General features: G+C 46.9%; 3 protein-coding genes across 12 annotated transcripts in view; 1 reads left to right on the forward strand and 2 right to left on the reverse strand.

Annotated features, from left to right (window-relative positions):
- Window positions 1–11,485, forward strand: part of IHO1 (interactor of HORMAD1 1) — a 42,333-nt gene extending 30,848 nt beyond the window's left edge. For 4 of the 6 annotated variants that reach the window (XM_047838443.1, XM_047838433.1, XM_047838423.1 and 1 more), the window contains 2 exons: window positions 3,609–3,712; window positions 4,175–6,179. In XM_047838443.1, coding sequence (XP_047694399.1) covers window positions 3,609–3,712; window positions 4,175–5,314 — 1,244 coding nt within the window. In that variant the 3' untranslated portion in view covers window positions 5,315–6,179. Of the gene's footprint in view, window positions 1–3,608; window positions 3,713–4,174; window positions 6,180–8,434; window positions 9,093–9,312; window positions 9,376–10,784; window positions 10,934–11,408 lie in introns of those variants that run through there. The other 2 variants (XR_007147757.1, XM_047838462.1) reach the window with 2 other exon arrangements.
- On the reverse strand, window positions 11,343–16,991 carry CA2H3orf62 (chromosome A2 C3orf62 homolog). 3 transcript variants are annotated; one of them, XM_047838474.1, is made up of 4 exons: window positions 15,849–16,991; window positions 14,853–14,944; window positions 13,449–13,710; window positions 11,343–11,527 (listed from the first exon to the last, which is right to left on the reverse strand). In XM_047838474.1, the coding sequence occupies exons 1-4, from the start codon at window positions 16,370–16,372 to the stop codon at window positions 11,491–11,493; spliced, it is 915 nt and encodes a 304-aa protein (XP_047694430.1). In that variant the 5' UTR covers window positions 16,373–16,991; the 3' UTR covers window positions 11,343–11,490. The 3 variants fall into 3 exon arrangements, with proteins under 3 accessions (XP_047694430.1, XP_047694439.1, XP_047694448.1); XM_047838483.1 differs by having other exon boundaries at window positions 11,343–11,579; XM_047838492.1 differs by lacking the exon at window positions 11,343–11,527 and having other exon boundaries at window positions 13,169–13,710.
- A 323-nt stretch (window positions 16,992–17,314) lies between these two features.
- USP4 (ubiquitin specific peptidase 4) overlaps window positions 17,315–21,671 on the reverse strand; it is a 49,953-nt gene continuing 45,596 nt past the window's right edge. For 2 of the 3 annotated variants that reach the window (XM_047838395.1, XM_047838386.1), the window contains 3 exons: window positions 21,286–21,389; window positions 18,262–18,350; window positions 17,315–17,900 (listed from right to left, as the gene is read on the reverse strand). In XM_047838395.1, coding sequence (XP_047694351.1) covers window positions 17,739–17,900; window positions 18,262–18,350; window positions 21,286–21,389 — 355 coding nt within the window. In that variant the 3' untranslated portion in view covers window positions 17,315–17,738. Of the gene's footprint in view, window positions 17,901–18,261; window positions 18,351–20,524; window positions 20,709–21,285; window positions 21,390–21,671 lie in introns of those variants that run through there. The other variant, XR_007147746.1, reaches the window with a different exon arrangement.

A 21,671-nucleotide genomic window follows, 5' to 3' on the forward strand; every position in this document is an offset into this window, starting at 1 on the left:
CTTTAAAAATAAATAAATAGTCAAGTGCCACCCAGGTGCCCCTTAAATAAACTTTAAAGAAAAAAAGCAATTTTTTAAAAAAGTTTATTTATTTTGAGAGAGCGAGGGAGCAGGGGAGGAACAAAGAGAGAGGGAGAGAGAAAATCCCAAGTAGGCTCCACACTGTCCACACAGAACCCGATGCAAGGCTCAAATTCACGAACCCTGAGATCATGACCTGAGCTGAAATCAAGAGTTGGATGTTTAACTGACTGAGCAACCCAGGTGCCCCAAATTAACTTTGTAAAAGAAAAAAAATATATATATATATATAGACTTTGGAAGTAATGAGCTCAATACAAAAAATCCTGTGAAAGAGAGGATCCCAAACATAGGTTTCTTAGGGGACAAGGAAAGAACGGGACCACAGATAGATAGATGCTTTCTGAGTACTGAATCTGGAATTGAACACTTTGCTTGCCTTCCTCATTCTCTGCTTTTGTGGTTGGTGATGTTTACTGTTGCTAGGAAACATTGCTATTTAGGAATTTATCTAGGATAGGATAATTACATTTGCTTCCTACTACAAATATCTGCAAGGATGTCTGAAAGAATATTTGACTGATTGAGTTTAGGAACAGGAATCCAGTACTTGAAACATAAGTAAACAGCCTTTTTCTAATTGGTTGACATAGGGAATTTAACTTTGTATTGAGAAATAGTAGAACATTTGCTTTCTAAAAATTTCTTACTTTTTTTCTTGTGGTAAAATACACATAAAATTTACCATTTCTTACTGTTACTTTGCAAGACTACACTGGCTTGTCTATTTCTGTCATAACATGCTCTTTCTTGCCTCAGAACTTTGCACTTGCTGTTTTCTCTGTCTGAACAACCTTCCCCTAATCTTTGCAGGACTAGCTCCATTTAATCCTTCTGGTTTCACCTTAAATATCTCCATCTCTGATGATCTTATCTGAAGTAGATGCCCCCCCTCTTATTTTTATTATAATCCCTATCATAGCATTTATTACAGTTTTTCACTTATGTTCATGTTTATTTGTTTATTGTCATTTTCTCCTTTTCAAAATTGCAGAATTCGTGTATGGAGTAGATAGTTTTGTTCAAGACTGTTTCCATGTTCCTAGCACAGTATCTGATAATAAGTTTCAGATAAAACTGTAAATCTCCAATTAATGTGTTCAAACACATCAGGAATTGTTTCATTTTCTCATTAGAGACATCCTGGCTGGAGCTCAGTCTTCCAGCTCTAGACTGGGCAGATTACTCCTGAGGTCCCAGTCTTAGGTTTTCTCTTCACCATCATTTTGAGGATCAAATTATTTTTTCATCCCCAGTCTTGGATTCCTTTGTTTCCTGGACTTTGGCTTACACTTGTATTTGGTGATACACATCTCCTAGTAGCTTTCTGAGAAAGTATATGGGAGATAACTTTTTTTATACATTGCATGTTTGAAAATCTCTTCTATCTCCACATGGGTCTAGAATCCTAAGTGAGAAATTCTTTGCCGTTAAAATTTCTAAGGCATGGCTCCATTGTCTTCTAGTTTTAGTTTTATTGAGATGTTTGATGCTATTCTTCTTCTTGATTCTTTATGTTATCTGGGTACCCCCCCCACACACACACACTATCCTTTAATGGACATTTCTTGAGCCTCATGTTTTCCCTTGATATGCTTTTTAAAAAATTTTTTTTAATGTTTATTTTTGAGAGAGAGAGAAAGTGAACACATGCCTGGGTGGCTCAGTTGGTTAAGTGTCCAACTTTGGCTCAAGTTATGATCTCATGGTTTGTGGGTTTGAGCCCTGCATCAGGCTCTCTGCTGTCAGTGCAGAGCCCGCTTTGGATCGTCTCTCTCTGTGTCTGCCCTTCCCCTGCTCATGCGTGCTCTCTCTCTCTCTCAAAAATAAATACGCATTTTTTAAAAATCTGAAATGTAAGACTCCTTTTAAGAAGGTAATTATGTTTTATTTTAAAGAGAAACTCTTAAGTAAATCACTTAAACTTTATGAGATACCATGTGGTAAATTCCTTCCTTTGGCTGATAAGAGAAGACAAAAGACAGAATAATTAAAACATGGGGAACTAACAAAGCACCTATCAGAGTGAGGGAAGTTTTCAAGTAAGATCTAATTTGAGTTTATTATCCTGTCTTTTCAAGCACCAGATGTTACTTTGGTTTTCCTTACATTTATTGTGAAGAGTTAAGTACTCTCTTGTTACCAAATTGTTTTTCACCCATCTAAAATAAAAACATTTTGTCAAGAATCTTGAAACACTCTTGGGGCGCCTGGGTGGCTCAGTCGGTTGAGCGTCCACCTTCGGCTCAGGTCATGCTCTCACACTCTGTGAGTTCGAGCCCTGCGTCGGGCTCTGTGCTGACAGCTCAGAGCCTGGAGCCTGCTTTGGATTCTGTGTCGCCCTCTCTCTGTATCCCTCCCCTGCTCATGCTCTGTCTCTATCTCAAAAGTAAATAAAGAATCTTGAAACACTCTTTATATATATAAGAAGATAAAAGGAATATCTGGTGTATTATTCCGGATTATTTGTAAATTATACTTGCTATGCATTTAAGATGTATGTGAACTTACAATAGTTTATAGCATATAGTAGATACTCATCAAGTATTTGTTGAATAAATTTAAGAGCATCTTCACATGAACTGCCATTTAGAAGAGGATGACAATAATTGATTGCAACACAATGTGTTATTAAGACTGTGTGTGTGTGTGTGTGTGTGTGTGTGTGTGTGTTTCAAATCTCTCTATGCCAGAGAGAAGAATCAGTATCAGTCCTGAGTGGTTAGCACTCAGGTCACCAAGTTCATTACAGCCCAAGTGTAAAGAGGGGATACATAAGTGGAGGGTGATAAGTGATGGTAGAGCACACACATGGTGCCAGCAGCAGAGAGAAGGAGCCCCCAAGCCAGCCAGGAAATGCTGTTTTTCAAGGAGGCGACTCCTGAGAGAAGGAAGAATGGGAATGAGTTGCACTGAGGTGGTGGCTGAGGGGAATGGGTAAAGTTGACCTGGGTAGAAGCAAGGATAGATTCCAAGCCAAGGGAACGGCATGCACAAGGCCAGTGGCGAGAGGGAGATTGCTTAGGAAGCAGAGCTCAGAGATGTGGAGGTGGATAGAGAAGGTAAGAGGAAGTGAGCTTGGGTCTTGATGGCCAATTTAAAGATTTGGACTTCATCCAGTGGCCAGTGTGGTGCCATTGAAAGTTTCAGCAAGGGTTTCAGAGGATGCATGATCATATCTACATTCTTGAGAGAATACTCTGATGATGGGACCAAGAAGGTGGGCCAAGGAGGAGGTTGGTGCCATCATCTAGGCAGCAGGTTTCAGGGTCCCCAGGAGGTGCTGAGATTGAATCTGCCTTGGCCAGGATGTTCTCAGGGAGGGAGGGAAGAAGAGACAGTGGAGGAACTGCCCTACTCTGCTTTCTGTCCTCACCAAGGCTGATCTGGGTAGAGTTCTGGGCACTAGCAGAGCAGGCTCAGGTGCCCCATGCCAGATTCTAGCTCCTCCCTCTCCACACTGTGGTCTGGGAAGGGTGAGGCATGCCATAGTCTTCGTGAGGTAATTGTCATTTTTCTGTATTTAGTGCAAGAGACTGTGCAGGCCCAGAGTGATCTGCTGTTGGGAACTGTGCATGACAAAGGCAACATGGAGCAGGTTATCCTCGAGATACGGAAGAGATTTGAAGCTGTAAGTGTGGATCCCAACCTCTTTCCTCAAGTATGTTGGTTTTTTTTTAATTTTTTAAATATTTTTTTATGAACCTGTTTTATTTTTTATTTTTTTAAATTTACATCCAAATTAGCATATAGTGCAACAATGATTTCAGACCTCAAGTATGTTTTTGGCTTTGTCACTAAGTCCCAGAGAGACACCTTTAAAGTTGCAATTTTTTTCAGCCAAGAACAGAAGCCAGACAGGACTTCTTGTAATGGACCAAGGTAGAGGCCAACTTCCTCCTCAAAGGTTCTCCGGCATGATGTGGGGCCCAGGGGCCCTACTCCAGAGTGTTACCATGCTTCCTCTGTAAAGCACCCAGCAAAAGACAAGCTGTGGTTCTGCCAATACATCCTTTGGTTGGTTTGCACATTTCACTGTGCATTCGGAGTTGCAGTGTCCATAACTCTTTTCTTTCTCGCTGTCTTTCCCTAGAGACAAACAGAATTTATAGAAATCAAGTCCGACCTGAAGCACCTTGAAGTTTTAGTTGCCCAGCAGAGTAAGGACTTCCAGCAGCTGTGTGAGCAGCTAGGCCAGCTGAATGTGGCCAGCGTCCTAGCAGAGCTGAAGAGATTGATTTCAGTCCCTCAGGTACCTGGGCATGTGAAAGACAGCAGTTCCCAGACCTCACTACCTCTGGCCCAGAGCCTCAGTTTCACCAGGCAGGACAGATATGCCTCTGAGGAACCAGATACGTGGCAGACTCAGGCTATCCCTGCTGTCTGGAATCTTAGTATGGGCTCCCTGCAGCCTGGGGAGTTTGCTATCTATACTGAGGGAGCAAAAAGTGATGCCCTCCAAGGAGAGGCTGTGCTGATGGCCGCTGGAACCGGCAAAAGAAGCAGGCGAGTAAAGGACAAGGCAGTGCAGACCAACTGCCAGAATTGGACTCTTAATAAAACCAGCCCTGAGAATCATGGCTCTGGTTCCCCAGGCCACAAAGTTCCTTGTGACTGGAGCTGGGTTTCCCAAGGAGCCTCAAGGTTTATACCCCTGGACTTTGAATCCAGCATTAAGAACACTTGCCAAAAATGTCAAGCTGAAGGTGTGCTTTCGTGTGCCCCTTGTGAACAAAGGCTGGTGACTGCACAGACAGGCAGAACTATGGAAAGAGGGGGGAAAGGCAAGAAGCAGCAGCCCAGGAAAGCCCGCAGAAGCAGGCTCCTAACCAGGAAGCAAGAACAAACCCCTAGCAAAACCTGTGCTTTCAATTCTAAATATCCTCAGCTTCCAGTTTCTGGCCCACAAAGGCTCCCCCTGGAGCAGCAGGAACCCTTTGCTCAGTCCCTGCATCTGTGGGGCTCCAGGACTCCCACAAAACCAGTCATCCCTGTTCTGAGAGCAACAGTCATGCCCAGTAAGACAATGAGGGCAGCACAGGAGAACATCTTGCAGCTCAGTGGGCATTCTTCCAAAGACAACAGCCTGCTTTCTAAAAGTTCCCTGGGGGACCACCAGATGAGCTGGTTCAGTGACCTCAACCTTGGAAGTTCAGAGTCTCCTCTGTGCAAGGATCCAGGGAAGAATATGCTCTATGATCTGGGTTTTGACAGCAGTGATGATGGCTTTTGACCAGCCCACAATCTGACTTCAGCTGATAGTTTATTGGTCTCAGCTGGAAAGACAAATTCTAGAACACTGGGGCTGGCTAACAGCAGAAAGTCCCTGAAGCCTGATTGGAGCCCTCAGGCTCAGAGGGCCTGCTAGGGGGGGTGGTGGTCAGTGTAGGACAGGTGCAGGGCAGGGGAGTAGCTCTGGTGTTCTGGGTACCAGGTGCTGCCCATGACAAGCATAAGGGATAATTACATCCTTATTTATTGGAGTGAAGCACGTGGAGATGACAGTGATGAGCTGGAGCAGCAGCCTGGGTGTAGGGCATCAGGAGGAGGGTGCTGATTTGGGTGAAAGGAGGACTGGCCTCCATGTGGAATACTGAGTGGCAGAAGGGCTCTCACAGAACTGTTGCTGTGGCAGCAAGACTCCCAAACATTTTTGGTCTTCACGGTATTTCCTACACCTGACCAATACCTATCCAGGCCTCGGGATTTTTAAAATTATTTTTATCCAGTTTTACTGTCAGAGCACTTGCATGTTTTGATCAGTGGACATATTACAGGACACACTGTCTTCTTGTGAACAGAGAAACAGAGAATGTTAAGCTGCCAATGAAAAGAGGTGACGGGCACCCAATAAATTCCCAGAGCACCACTGTATACAAGCCACACAATCCCATTTTTCTTCCTGGCTGTTTTTCCTATGCTGTTTGCAACCACCCTTCAAGCTAATGAGAGCATCTAAGGGCCCTGTATTATTTCCAGAGAGCAATAGGCTTATGTGAGACTTTGGCTGTCTATTCATATCTTGCAGAAGTTTTGAGTTTTTGTTATACATATATGTATATTTGTTTTATAACAAAAAATAAAAATTTTTAAAAGCATATTTTTTTCATTATGTTTATTGAACTGATCTCCCAACAACTTAAGAAAATCAAATAGGGTGCCTGGGTGGCCCAATCGGTTGAGCTTCCGACTTTGGCTCAGGTCATGATCTCACAGTTTGTAAGTTTGAGCCCATCAGGCTCTCTGCTGTCAGTACTGAGCCCAGATCCAGCTTCAGATTCTCTGTTCCCCAGTTCCCCTTTCTGCCCCTCCCTGACTCATTCTCTCTCACCCTCTTTCTCTCTCAAAAATGAACATTTTTTAAAAAGAAAATAAAATGGATAAGACATATACCATCTTTTTATTCCATAGCCTTCGCCCAAATGATTTTGAATAAACACCACCCTATTCAGACTAGTTTCCTTTTTCTTTTCCTTTATTGTTTGAAAGTAAAATTCCTCACTGGATGGATTGGCTTCCAGAATTTGCCCATTTTCAAGGCAATGCAGTAAATGACACTGGGACCTCTGAGTGGACCATTATAGAAAGCAGTGGTTCTTGATTTTTATTTTCATTCTTTATTTTCAAGGGAACGTATCCCACAAAAGTTTGAGTTTAATTTGCCGCAACACCTTTGGCAACCTAAGCTGCTCTTATTCCCGTTTCCAGACCAAGGGCCTCCTATGACCTGTGGCTGGGATCCTCAGGCAATGACAGCAGCCCTTTCCAAGGCCCAGGAAGTACAGACTTGGACTCTGCCTACGACTGCCCTGGCCTTTTCTCCCCCGTGAGCCTCGCTGCATGCCTGTTCACCCTGCCCTCTGCCAGTCTCTACTGCCTTCCATACTAGTTTTCTCTGCTTATACATGGGAGGAAAGGGCCCAGCCATGCAATGGGCTCCTTCCAACCCGTCTCAAACTGACTACAGGTGGCTGTTGAGCGGTTAGCATGAGGCTTGTAGACCAGAGGGGTTTGTATCTGGAAATCTTTTATTACTCTAAGCTGAAAAGTTTGGTCATTTTAACTCAAAGTTGAGATCCTGTTAAGAGAATTCCATTAATGTTTATGACTATGGCCTTCTCATTGAAGGGTCTGTCCAATTTTGAAATGCCAAAGCAGGGGGCGCCTGGGTGGCTCAGTCAGTTAAGCGGCTGACTTTGGCTCAGGTCATGATCTCATAGCTTGTGAGTTCAAGCCCCGCATCGGGCTCTGTGCTGTCAGCACAGAGTCTGGAGCCTGCTTCGGATTCTGTGTCTCCCTCTCTCTCTCTGCCCCTCCCCCGCTCACACTCTCTCTCTCTCAAAAAATAAACATTAAAAAAAAAAAAAAGAAAGAAAGAAATGCCAAAGCAGGACCCTCTGTTCTTTTGATTCTGCTGTGAGTTATGAAATCCTGTATTTCTTCAGAAGTATTTCTTTTTGTGTTATGAAGTCAAAGATCAGAGTGACTCAGTGTTCCATGAGCTGGGTGTTTTTGTAGAATGAGCAGTAAATTTATCTCCCAACAAGGCTGGGTTAATTAAAATTACACTGCCTGTCTCTGGTAATCATCAGGAAAGGATATTCTGTTTCTTATTTTATTCCTAAGGCTTTTTTTTTTTTTTTTTTTAACTACTGTGTTCCTGCCAGAATTGGTGAGCGTGACATAGCCCAGGCACATCCCCAGAGCACACGATGTTTTGCTCTTTGGATGCTGATAGAGATGTGGCTACACAGGGGCAGCTATAGTGGGAGGTCTATGGACCTAGGGCCCAGATAGCCACCTAGGGGCTCCTCCCTCTGATAATCACTCCAGCTACATCTGAGGATGGAAATAAAGCCAACCACAGCACCTAATTGTCTTGACATTCAAGTATCAGTCAATAAATTTTCAGAGAGAGAACAGCAGGCGAAGGACAGAGAGAAGGAGACAAAATCCCAAGCAGGCTCCAAGCCAAGCCATCAGCACAGAGCCCAATGCAGGGCTCAAAGTCACCAACCATGAGATCATGACCTGAGCTGAAATCAAGAGACCCTTAACCGTCTGAGCCACCCAGGCACCCCTCAAGTATCAATTTAAATGTCCCCTACAGAGAGGTGTCTGGGGGGCTCAGTCAGTCAAGTGCTCAACTCTTGATTTCGGCTCAGGTCATGATCTCATGGTTTGTGAGTTTGAGCCCCACATCAGTGCAGAGCCTGCTTGGGATTCTCTCTGAAAATAAATAAACTTAAAAAAAATAATGTCACCTACAGACAGACCTTTTCCTGACCTCTTCTGTAGGAGCTCACCCTACTCACTGCCCATTCCCTTACCCTGTTTTAATTTTCTCCTACAGCTCCATCTGAAATGGCATATTGATGTGCATACTTGATTTGCCTGCCTTGGTGGGCGGAATAGAAATCCCAGAAGCAAGATCGGCATCTGCCTCATCCCAGTTATATCTTCAGCATCCAGGAGAGTGTCTGACCTTAGTAGACACTTTGACAAATAGTGAGGGCAGGGATTGCTTGCTTAACATTTGAAGAGCTCTTTGCAGCCTGTCCCAAAGTCAGGTCTCTCTAGCATTCCTTTGCAACTTTCCTTTTTTGTGTTTTGTCTCAGAAGCTCCAGAGGTCTCCTGATGAGGGGTCTCCTGCAATATGCTCTCTTCTCTCCCAGGCCAGGTACCAGCAACCTCTCTCCACCCGAAATGCCCAGAAAACAACAGGCTTTCTGCCTCCCAAACAGTTGCTTCCTACAACGGATGAGCAATTTTGAAAAAATTTTCATGCTAGGCCTTAGGCCAAAACTCTTCATCAAATCAGGCATCCTCCAGTTGGCCAAGCACAGAAAGTCCTTCCCCACTAGGGCTAGGATCCATTGTCAGGTAGATTTCCTAAGTAAAACTTTGTCCACTCTATAAATATTTTAACGGAACATAAAATATTAACATTCTCCCACATACTCCAGGGAGAAAGCAAATTGCCAGAGCTTCAGATAGTCTTGGGATGAAAGTCTTGTCAATTGTTATCTACGGTCAGGTGCAGTGGCCTCCCTGGTTCGCATGCGCTATTCACTGGCTACTGCCATATTAAATGGCCTGTGCTTTAGTTAGAGGAGGTAGCATCCTGGTACCAGGTGAGCCCCCAGCTGAGCCATTCAATAAGAGGAAGATTGGCCTGAATTAGGCCTCTTTTGCAAATCCTCTTCCTCAATTTCTTTGATCACTGACAGCTCACAACTTCTCTAGTGGGAGGATGGTGTCGCTTTCCTATCAGCACATTCCTGGATACACAGGTGAGAGACACAGGGCCCCAGGTTTTGTTGCCTTCTGCCTGGTCTCCTGATCCCCTTGCGTTCTCTCCTGGGATTAGAAGTGGAGGGTCCAAGGAGCCAGGGCAGGTGGGCCAGGAGGTGGCTCGGCTCCCCTATTCCCCGAGTGAAGGGAGCAGGAGGCAGGGGGAGGGGGACCTGGAGACACAGAAATGAGAAGGCAGGCCCCAGTGCCTGACTGAGCTGGCTGGAACTCAAGAGAGGGAGAGGCATACTAACCGGAAGTTCTCTCAGAACTCAACCTGGCAAGATTTCAGACTCTGATCTAGACCCATGTGGCTAGACAGCCATGCCCAGTAATGTGGAGAACATGGCAGTCTGGATGAGGCTGAGGGCAGGGTCAACACTTCCAGCCCTTGAATTGTCCTTTTGAAATAATTGTTGCTCTGCTCTCAGGCCTCAGCTGTGGTTCTCTGCTCCCTGCTGACCTTCACTCGGCAATTGGCTCATCTCTCTCCTTTATCCTACCCCTTCTTCCTCAGCCTGCCCTGCCTGCCCTCCCGCAGGTCCTAGTAGCTTCTGTGAACCAGCTCCTGCCTTACAAAGTCTACAAATAGAGCTGCACATAGAGCTGGTTTCTAGGGGCTTCGGCATGGACACTGGTGGGACGCAGCCAGGGGACCTGAAAACCTCTTACAGGGCTGGATGGGCCCAGCTTCTCACGTGCCTTGTGCTGTGGCTTGAATTTGCAGTTTGCAACTAGTAGGTTCCAAAGCTCCTATTTATTCTTGAGGTTGCCTTGTTTCTATTTTGATTCTGCTAATCCAAAGCACAGTTTGGTGTTTCCACGGAAACAATTCAGTGATTGTTTAGTTTGCCAAGATGAGCTGCGGGGGAGAGAACCAAATGACGTAAAACATTTTTAGTTTCTCAAATAGGACTATCATTGTCTCAAGAAGTTGTTGGTCCCAGCCCCCTGCAAACCCAAGGAAATATTCTAGACTCCTTTTCCCCTTCTAGCCAAGTCTCTAGAGACCCATTCCCCAAACCCCTGCTGTGTGCAGATAAGCACACATCTGCCCAGTAAAGCAGATGACAAAGGCAGGAGGGTCTCCTTAGGACACTCAGGAAGCCAGGGATGCAGAGACAGGAGTCCATGTCACAAGGGAAATGACCATATGGCTGCTCCTGCTAATCTGGGACTGGAGAGCCAGAGGCTCAGGGCTCACCTGCTTTAACTGAACAAGCTGTGTTCCTACAGTGAGGAAAAGCTCCTCATCCAAGGATTCAGGGTGAATTACCCCTCTGACAAATTTGAAGTTTTACAGAAAGGTTTAGCTAAAACAGTGGTGTATCTGTCTGGGGGCATGGAGAGCTGGGTCTCCCCCACCCATGCTGAGCCTTGTTCTCAAGGACCACAGTCTCCTCCACAGGCAGAAAGTCCTCTCTCTGCAATCTTCTCACGTTGGGGCGAGGCCCCCATTCCCAGAAACCACTCCCTGTACAAAGACCCCGGGGGAGCGTGAATGGAGACCTAGAGCTTCTGGTACCGGGGATCAGGCGACTCTCCTGCCAAGGCCCTGTAAGTCCTCCCACTGTGGGTCTGGTTTCTGCTCCAGTTGCTGGGAACTGTGAAGGTCAGCTGTGGGCAGTTAGCTGGTGAGGGATACCCTCAGCTGGCTGGTGGAGTTGGGGGTCTTAAGAAGACATACATGTCCACTGCAGAAAAATTAGAAAATATGGACAAGAAAAAACAAGACAAAACCCCCTTGCCTTCCATAACAATGTCCTGTATATGCTGTGCTCATACACACATTTGTACAAACTTGGGATCAATTGCACTTTCAAAAAATAAATACATCTTAAGTTTTGGAATAACTTTAGATTTACAGGAAAGTTGCAAAGACAGTTTCTATCTACCCTTCACCCAGTTTCCCCTAATGTTAACACCTTACATAACTGAGGCATATTTGTCAAAGCTAAGAAACTAATACATGAACTCCAGCCTTTATTTAGACTTCCCCAGTTTTTCCATTAATGTCTTCTTTCTGTTCCAGGATGTAATCCAGGATACCACACTGTGTTGTAGTCAGAGTGTCTTCACTGGTCTGTGACAGGTTTCAAGTCTTTCCTTGTTCTTCATGACCTTGACAATCTGGAGTGCTGGCCAGGCATCCTGCAGAACGTCCCCCAATCTGGGTTTGTCTGACATTTAGTGTATGATTAGACTGGGGATGAGGGGCTTTGGTAAGAACACGGTAGAGGTGGAGCACCCTTCTCATTGCTCCCTGTGGGGGTGGAAGGGTCAGCCACATGACGTCACTGGTGGTGTCACCTTCATCATGTGCTTAAGTGCTGTCAGGCTTCTGCACAGAAATCTGTTTTTCTTTTTCCCTGCTCTGTTCCTTGGAAGGGACTCACTGAGTCTAGCCTGGCCTCAAGGGGTAGTGATGGGAAACAGAGTGGATTAAGCTCCGCTTTCTCTATGGGAGACAATCCACATCAACACTTCATATCTGAACTACACTGTGTTGAGCCCTGGCTTTTTTGGATCCCAAGTAGACCTCTCTCCATGCACACAGCCGTTCTTCACCTGAGCAGTACAGCTGAGGATGCTGTGAGCATTATTTTCATTTGCTCCCGTCCTTTTGGCTAAGGGAGAAGAAACTGGTCCCTAACTCCACAAGCGGTGAGTGCTTATTGAGGGTGCCATTCCCTACAGGGACTGAATGTCCTCTGGTTAACCTTGTCCTGCCCTCTGCCCCCCGCGGGGCAGTGGTGGTGGCTGCCTTGGCAGGGGAGGCCCATCTCATGAAGTGGCCAGAGGCTAGTGGTGCCATTTGCTCCGCTAAGGGGTGGGCATGCAGTCTCCACCTGAGAGCTCGCAGGAATCACCAGACCTGTGTCACCAGCTCCGCAGCCTGCCCTATGCTGAGGTCTCTAGCCTAAAAGATGGCCTGTCAGAGGGGGGCCCTTGGCCACGGGCCTTCCTTCCCGGTTCTCTGGGTTGTTTGGGCTTTGGGTCTTACAACAGCCCCTGTGCCAGCCTCCTCATCCCCATCCTCCCCATATGAGCCCAGAAGGCAGGCACTTCCCTGAGACTCAGTTTCTGGGCATCAAATCTTGCCCAATAGCTTATGTGTCCCAAAAGAACATCATGATTTTAAGACATCTGCCAAAATAATTTCTGATGATGTCCTTGTCCTTTCTTTCCAGGAGTGTGGCTAGTGCCAGCCCTGTTAGGCTTTTGCTGCTATGCTGACCTCAGGGGAGCAGTGGGCTGGCTCCTCCTTCACTCCCTGCCCATCTTGCCCTAGCAGGGTCATTGCTACAGGGATTCTCTGTGGCCTCCAGGGTCTCCAAGCCTGGAGTGGGATGCATGAATGTGGGGCATTGGCCCATGGGCAGGACCTATGCTTACCTTTTCATCCCACTGCCCTTGGCTGAGGGCCCAGGGGTCTGATGTGCAGAGTGTGGTGGGGAGGCCTCATGGGAATGTCCTGTCGGGAGGGGACCAGCCTCTCCAACATAACCATGAGGTCCCTGTAGAGGCCTTCAAGCTTAACAGGGGCAGGGCTGGGGGGCACTGATGAGAGGTTGGTCTAGACAAAAGGAGAGCATGGAGCCCATGCAGAGAACAGGCAGCCCTGTGTGGAAAGTGTGCAAGGGTGGCAGAGGGCCTGGGGCCACAAGTCTGTGTAGGCTGTGCTGGCCTGAGGGCTGGTCCCAGGGGTTGCTCAAAGCTCACCCTGGTTGTGGCCCCAGTACTTACTTATTCAGGGGCCCATGGGAAAATAATACCAGGAGACACAGCAGAGGCCCACAACCCATACCCGCCTTGGGTACCGGATGTATTCAACGTCAATCAAAGACACATTTGAGATGTCAAGAAAAGTGAAAAACAAGTCAACAGTAAGAAACATTTCAAAGCAACAGAAAAAAAAAAAGGGGGGGGGCTTTCAGATCAAAAAGGGACACAACTAGAAGTTAAAGAGGGTGTGGTAACCCAGATTCTGCCAGCCCACAGTGGCCCACAGTGACACTGATCACTGCTTGAGAGACAGCCTCCTGCTGGAAAGAACCAAAGCCGTCCTTACTCAATTTGGTATTTAAAAGAGGCCATCAAATTGTAGTCCTCTTCCAAGTCCAGCACAGTCTCGACGATACTGTGATCATCAAAAGCCTGCTTGAGGCTGCCAGGCTCTGCATCTGAGGCCTTCTGAGGGCTCTCATCGGAGAGCAGAGCCCAGGCCTCCTCCCTGAAGGGCGAGCCTCCGCAGCGGCCACACACACGGCTCAGCGCATTTTCAAATTCTAGCTTCCCAGCCAGTTCTTCAATAGCTCGGATGCTTGCATGGTCTTAAAAATAAGAACATCCAGCATTACAATTCCAGTGAGAGGCTCCCAAAGCCATTTCAGGCACAAGTTAAAAGCCACAAATGGGCACTCACTCTTCAGGGACTGTGCCAAGCCTGGCATTCCCGCCCTGAGGTGGGCAGGCTGCTACAGTAGGTGCCTAATTTTTAGATGGTCTCGATGCCCTCCCTCCCAGCTCCACATTTATTAAGCCCAACTACCTGCCAGTCCCCAAGGAAGGTGTAAGTGGGAGGACACAGAGATGCACAGGCTTGTCTTGGATCTCAGGGAACTCCCTGACCTGCAGGCATGACCAGACATAGTGTGAAAAAAATGCGAGTCTTTTGGGGAATCCAAATGCTTCCCGGGGCTGGCAAGGGTGTGAAAGATGGGGAGCCGAGGCAGGTGACTTCAGCTCCCCTCCTGGGACTACTGGAGGAGACTCTGTCCTCTCACATAGTGGGCTGGCAGGGGTCTTGCTCTGTGGCCTAAAGTGAGTATCCTCCCACCGGGCCTCCCTTTCATCCCCACAACCTGGAGACCCTTCCAGAGACAAGAGCTTCAGGCAGCCCCCAAGGCTATGCATGCCTTAATTAGGGGCTGTTGGTCCACTGTGCAGTGTCAGTCATTTAGAAATAGAACATACCAAAATAAATAAATTAGGTCATGCACAGTTCACACAATGTACAGATGTGTGTGTAGAAAAAAAACCTCTGACCGGATGTATAGCACTATGTTAACAGTAGCTTTCTTTGGGTACTGGAATTACAGGGGAGCTTTGGAGATCTTTCCTTCTAATCTTATGTTATCTACCCACTCCACCCTGACCCATCTTTGCCTATGTCCTTGTCTCCAGATCTAAGCTCAACCACCAAGTCCTGGGGAGCCATTGTCCCTTATGTCCAGGGTTTCACTGTAACCAGACATTTATGAAATGACCCATCAGGCTATCGGCTCCATGAGAGCTCTATGCATAGAGCCTGCCCTGGCAAAACAAATCTACCATGTAGATGAATGAGAACTAAGACAGTGGTTTTTTGCTTTGTTTTGTTTTGTTTTGTTTTGTTTTAAAGACACCTGCTGACTCAAGAGCCTGCAAGGAGGACCTATCCTGAGGAGAGGACAGACCTGCCCTCTGTACTCACCGATCATATCAAGCAGATCCTTTGTGACCTCTTGGCTAGAATTGCTGAGTGGCATGTTTGAGTCAACCTTCAAATCTTTCTCCATATCTTTCCTGCAACCCCCAGGTAGGAAAAGAAGAAGAAGAAGAAGAAGAAGAAGAAGAAGAAGAAGAAGAAGAAAAGGTGGAGGATTAGAGCCTCTTTCAAGAAAATATCGTGGGGAACTCAGTGTTAGATAATCTTAAAAACAAAAATACACTGGCAACTTTAAATCAGCTCCTGTGCTGTGTATACAGGACAACTGGAAACTGCTAAATCAGTGAAGTTGACTAATAACAACATCCTAATGACTCACAGGCATCACAGATAGTGCATTAATGAGTATGAATGCCCATATAACATTTGTAGAATTGAATCAACTAAATGGCTTCTTCTTTCTCTGCCTCCATGGAAGCCAAGATGGCAGGACCCTGAAGTTTCATCCCATATGGTCATCCTTTCTCCAAAGCAAGGTGCCTAAAACCAGGCAGTTTAAACCTACCAGGGAGAAGGGTGCCCGACTGGCTCAGTCAGAAGAGCATGTGACTCTTGGTCTCAGGGTGGTGAGTTCAAACCCCACGTTGGGTGTAGAGATTACTTAAATAAATAAACTTTAAAACTACCAGGGAGAAAAAAAGGTCTAGGGGACATCTTAACCCAGTGATGGCCTAAAAAACCGGTGGGGTGGGGTGGGGTGTGGGTGAAGGGAGCAAAAACAGGGATGAAGGCAGGAAGTATCCATTCAGCCTGTCCCTAGTATGGACATTGTTTCTGCAGCATAAAAAATAAAGCATTTTAGAAATCAGGTTCTCTAACATTCACTATCCCCGTGGGACCTGCAAGGCAGTTTCTAGGACTAGTCTGATGGTCCTAGAGGGGAGGCAAGGCAGTGCTACAAATTCAATTTAGGGACTTCAGGCATTTTCAGAAATTCGATCCCCCTAACTGTAACTTTTTATACTGGCAAACTGGAATCACCTTAGTCTGTCTTTTCTCCAGTTCTCCCCATCTCCCGCAGCTCTCCAAAACTGTCTTTCGGGTGCCCAAATGGAGGAATGCATCAATACGTTTTCCTTACTGGTCAGAGGTTTTCTTTTCGCGCATAAAGCATGTGGCTTTGCATTCATTGGGGCATGGTTTGGAGCAAAGGCAGGGCTCTCTGTCTCAGAAGCACAAGGGACTGGAGCAAAAGGAGCAGGGGAGGAGGAGCAGGCTGCCAGCGGGTGCCTCCTGCAGAGGAGCCGGTGCACAGGAAGGGGGAAGGAGAGCGGCGGCGCGGTATCCTGCTCCAGCCTCTGCTGGTCTGAGCACTCCTGGGAATGACTGACACCTTCAAAGGCTCGGTCAATGGCTGCAGTCAGCTCCTTTCTGCATCTTCTCAGTTTTTCAGACATTTCCCCTAAAAGCGACCACGTCTTTATTATGTAATACATTGTAAATGCACAGAGCATCATGAGTATAACGTTACAGATGAAGTTGCAAACCACCCCTGAAAGGCGCATCTCCTGGAGCTTGATCCACGCCACAGGGCAGAGGCCACAGTAACCCACACTCCAGGCGTGGGGGGCCGGGGGAGGGGGGGGGCTTCCTCCCGTGCGGCGGGTGTGGCCCTTGATTCTCGGGAGGAACCTGCAATCTGCCGGGAGCCCCAGGGACGCCCGGACCCGCCTCCCCCGGCTCCCGGCCCGCCCGCCCCTGCCGCCCGTCCAGTCATCTCCGCGGCCCCCTCGGCCCTCGCCAGCAGCCCGCAGCCGGCCCTTGGGCGAAGGTCCGCAGCCACGTCCTCACCCAGCAACGCCGCCACACCGCCACCCCCGCCAACGGTCGCCGCGCGTGCACGAGAACGGCGCTCCCGCTCCAAGGTTAAAGGTCAGACAAGAATGCCGGGACGACCACCTAGTTCTTTAAACCCACGGGGCCCAGAGGGGAAGCGCACTAGCGGGATCCCCGCCTCCCTCCCCCACCCAGCGAGCCCAATGAGGACTGCGGGCGGGATGGCCTGGGGTTGGGGGGCGGGGTGTGGAGGGGGGCGGGGGAAGGACCGCCCAGAAGCCGCTGCAGGGGCGATCTCCTTTCTTACCAAAGTTGGCAAGAAGGGAAAGGTTCCTGTTCTCCAGCTGACATGGAGAGAAACCGGATGGGCCACCGTACCCAGCAGTTTTGTGAATCGACTTCTTTTAAGTGAGATCTAATAAAAGCTCCACACCGTATCCAACGGTCTCAATTCATCAAGGATGGTGAGGGACATAACAGAACTGCTAGGTTCCACACGAGATTGCAGGGCAGGAGACCCCAACACCAATTCTTTTCATTTCATTAGGGGGAAGAAAGATGGAAATTCCAAGATGGCTCAAAGGGACACAGAAACGGGCTTCAGTGGCTAATTTTGAGGGAATTACAAACCCATCTCAGTGCACAGCAAGGGAGAAGGGGACAATATCAAGTGAACTTGAGGCTTGGTTTACTGCGGGCAGACTGCTGGGGTGACCAGTAATCAGCACCAGAATAAGAAATCCAGGAGCTCAGGGCAGCCTCCTGCATGTCTGTCTTCACGGCCACCATACTCCATTACTGTTCCTCTCCATTCTTTGGAATTCACAGGACTTACTCCACTGTGCACCCCCCACCCCTACTTTGCAGCTCCACAGGTCTTACAAGAAATTTCTCACCACCTGCATAAAAAGAAAAATAATTCAGCCTCTTGACATAACCCTTCTGAGCAAACAGGGTCTTTTCTTTTTTTTTTCTTCTGCTCATAAAAGGGAATTTCCTCATCTGGTTTTTAGACTAGAAGTCTCCAGAGTGTCAAAGCTGTTCTCCTGGGGGATTACACTGGTGCTGTGGGGTGGCAGAGTCACGGAGACAGCATCAGTTGGTGTCCATGCTGCAAGCCTCATCGTCCCCCATGCCCTGCTGTGAGCTGCTTGGGCTCGTCCCTCCCTCAGAGGATCCAGAAAAACTGATGAGTGAAGGTGTCTTATAAAATTCATCATCTCGACGTTGGTAAAATAGCACGTAAGCTGCTTTTGTCTAAAACACAAGAGGGGAAAAGTTCATTCACTGGTTGGAATTACCACCCATTCTCCCCAGCTTTTCTCTCACTGTTCAAAACCCACTCTCAGGCATCTGCCACTGTGCCCTATGCATCCATGCAGAGAAGCAACCATGAAGGTGACTGTGCCCAGAGTGGGGAAAGGCCAGTGCCCTATGATAGAACCCAGACGAGAGTCCAGCTTCTCATTTAGGAAGCGTCCCAGAAGGAATGGCAGTCAATTCTTTCTCCACCACACCCAGCTCCCACTGTCACATCAGGATGACCAAATAACCAACCAGCCCAGGAGACTCTACCCATAAAGGTAAGATGAGGAACCAAGTATTAGAGCCTACTCACCACTATCTGATCCTCGGAGGCCAGGGACACATTGCTATCATCAAAATAATACCATTTCCCGTTCAGTTTGTTCTTCGCGTATGCGGTGTCTGCCAAGTCAACAAGAAAATACCTCTAGCAATCACCAGAGAACTAATCTGGCTAGTTTATTGCACTGAACAATAAAACTCTAAAAAAATGAAACAATGTTCTCACTCATATGTGGAATTTAAGAAACTTAACAGAAGACCATGGGGGAAGGGAAGGAAAAAATAAGTTACAAACAGAGAGAGGCAAACCGTAAGAGACTCTTAAATATAAACAACAAACTGAGGGTTGATGGGATGTGTGTGTGGGGGGGGGAGGTAGGGAGGGAAAATGGGTGATGGGCATCAAGGAGGGCACTTGTTGGGATGAGCACTGGGTGTTGTATGTAAGTGATGAATCATGGGAATCTATCCCTGAAACCGAGAGCACACTGTATACTCTGTATGTTAGCTAACTTGACAATAAATTGTATTTTAAAAAAATGAATAAAACAAAACAAAGACCCTGAAATTAAATTTATAGGTAACAACCAAAAGTCAACTACTTTTTTTGAAATCTATTCTTTCTCAAAAAGGCTCTGAAAGGGTAAAAACGGAGTCATCAGGGACCAAGGCTTTAAACTTTAATTTTGGAGGGTATCTGGGTGGCTCAGTTGGTTAAGCTTCTGACTTCAGCTCAGGGCATGATGGGTTCAAGCCCCGCATCAGGCTGAGTGTGGACAGCTCAGAGCCTGGAGCCTGCTTCTGTCTGTCTGTCTGTCTGTCTGTCTGTCTGTCTCTCCTCCACACACTACTTGTACTCTCTCTCAAAATTAAAACATTAAGCAATTTTTTATTAAAAAAATAATAATAATAGGGGTGCCTGGGTGGCTCAGTCAGTTAAGCATCTGACTTCGGCTCAGGTCATGATCTCATGGTTCACGAGTTTGAGTCCCATGTCGGGCCCTTTGCTGACAGCTCACAGCCTGGAGCCTGCTTTAGATTCTGTGTCTCCCTCTCTCTTTGCCCCTCTCCGCCTCATGCTTTGTCTCTCAAAAATAAATAAATGTAAAAAAAAAAAAAATTTTTTTTTTAAACCTGTAATTTGGGGAAACTAATCCAAAAAAATAGAGAAACCCAGTATTAATCTTCAGGATGGCTGTTAAACCATAGCCAAGGGACCCATAAAAGAAGCTGATACTTTTAATATTTAAGCAAAAATCGCTCTCCCCCACTTGGTTCAGGGAGATGGCTACTACTGCCTCTTCCGGCCTCTTAGAGCCTCTGGGGTAATCCCAGTGAGGGACACTGGGTTTACAGAGCTGGGATGTGGACAAGATGACTCATAGTTTCAGAGAAAGATCAATCTGAGTCCAAGTTGGTGGCTGGATAACAATGCCTCACGGTGATCTAAGCATTTACCACAGCCAACACTTCCTGTCTTGATTTTATACTATTCCCCAGCAGGATGTGTTTACAACAGCAATCCCAGCAGCAATGACCAATTCCCAGACTCTATGAAATGACAGACTCTAACGGAGGACTGGTTACTAGTCTCCAACTGCCGCGTGACTTTGGGCCAGCCGTTTAGCTATTCCTTATCAGAGTGCCTGCACAAAGCGGGGGCGAAGAACATAAGGAAAAGGTGCCGAGGGCCTGTTCCCACTGTCCATGCTTGGCATAACAGCAACAATGGTGGTTCTCGATCCTGGAGTTCCAACTGTGGACCCAATGTGGGTTCACACACCACCAGCCTGAGCTTATGGATGAGAACACTGAAGGATACGGAGGCTAAGAAAGTTGCTCAAGTGGTATGTTTATATACTAAAATAGCACTTAAAAGTATCATTTTTTTAAAGTAAATTCATTTGACATTTATGAACACAGATACCAAAATTAGTTTGGGGAGGAAAAAAGTTGCAGGAAGTGTTGCAGGGTATGATGTGATCAGAGGTCACCGATAGCCATTCCAGTCAACCCCAATTTTCAAACAGGCGCAGTTTTTATTTCCCAGCCTCTCCTACAGCTAGATGTAGCCATGTGCCCAGTTATAGCCAATGAGATGAACGTAGAGGAGTTAAGGGAGATTTCTGGGAAGCTGGCTTAAAGGGGAAGGTTGTGCCCCTTTTCCTCTTCTTCTGATGGCCTGGAATGTAGACATGAGGGCTGGACACTGAGCAGCCGTCCCAGCCATGAGGTTATACAGTAAAAACGGAGGGGCAGGAAAGCAGACTGTTGGACCAACAGAAAAAGCTTACCCGTACAGGGGAGAAGACTGGGGCTTAGGGCAGTTCTGTAATCTGCTGTGAATATAAAAGGAACTGATATCTCCCATGGTGTCATCTCTAGGGTCCTAACGTTGGGTGTAGTGGCAGTTGGCATGGTGCAGATGCAGCAGAAACAGGAGGAAACCCAGCTCTTGACTTCAACATCACTAACACCCTTCCACAAACAACAAAATATAAGTCTTTTCATTATAAAAGTAAACCTACACATTCCAGACATTTTGGAAAATAAAGTAGAGCAAAGGGAAGGTTTCCTTGTTTTGCTTTAACGTAATTGTGGCACTAGTTCCTGCAATGACGCAGGCTGAACACGTCACAGGCATTTCCCCGTGATCATTGATTTTATTTTGCAACGGCTGTACACTCTTCCATCAAGTATGTGGACAGTAGTGCCAACTGTGGGTCAGCAATCCTGATACGAATTTTTCACTGTTATAAACAGGTGAATATCTTTGTGCATAAAGCATTTTCCCAATGTCAAGTACTTTCCTCAGGATAGATTCCCAGAGGTGGGATTATCGGATTCAAGAATACAAAGACAAAAAAAGAAAAAGAAAAAAAAAGACAGAATGGAGAAGCAGCAGTTTGGACCAAACCTGAAACCTTGACACTGGAGGCGTGAGGTGCTGTGTAAATAAAGTACTTAGGGCAGTGCGTGGCACACAGGAAGAGGCTGGTGAGAGACTGGCTGAGGGCATTTCAACATCTCGGAGGAAGCAGATGCCAGTACTTACAGTGGCCAACCCCCATGGCTCCATAATGATTAGACACGGCAATGAGGTCGTACACATAAGGCCTTGCTGACAGGTCACACACAAACTCGGACATGTTCAGAGCTCTGAGCACAAAACACAAAAATGGCCTTTAATACATTAAACTCAGAGAAAGAAGTCAGAGTAACCCAGCAATCCCTTTTATGCAACAGGCTAGAACATAGGAAAGCACTCAAAAACTAACTGCAGAAGGCAGGGGACCCAGGGTCTTGTTCTGAGCACCAAGATGTTCAGGCTGGAGAGAAGTCGCCTGGCTAACTCTGGCCCCAGACCAGGCGAGGAGGGGCTCTATGCACAGACGGGAGGGCTGCAGCAACTATGTAGAAATTGCTGTCAGTATCCAAATT

The sequence above is a fragment of the Prionailurus viverrinus genome, chromosome A2 (genome assembly GCF_022837055.1).
Source record: "Prionailurus viverrinus isolate Anna chromosome A2, UM_Priviv_1.0, whole genome shotgun sequence".
In the NCBI taxonomy this organism is placed as follows: Eukaryota; Metazoa; Chordata; class Mammalia; order Carnivora; family Felidae; genus Prionailurus; species Prionailurus viverrinus.

Coding starts and splice junctions, on each gene's coding strand:
- CA2H3orf62 (XM_047838474.1), bottom strand. CDS start 16,372: ATGCGCCTTTCAGGGGTGGTTTGCAACTTCATCTGTAACGTTATACTC. Junction 13,711..14,852: donor GGATCTGCTTGATATGATCG/GTGAGTACAGAG, acceptor CTTATTTTTAAG/ACCATGCAAGCATCCGAGCT. Junction 11,528..13,448: donor TCTTTTAAATACCAAATTGA/GTAAGGACGGCT, acceptor GACGTTCTGCAG/GATGCCTGGCCAGCACTCCA.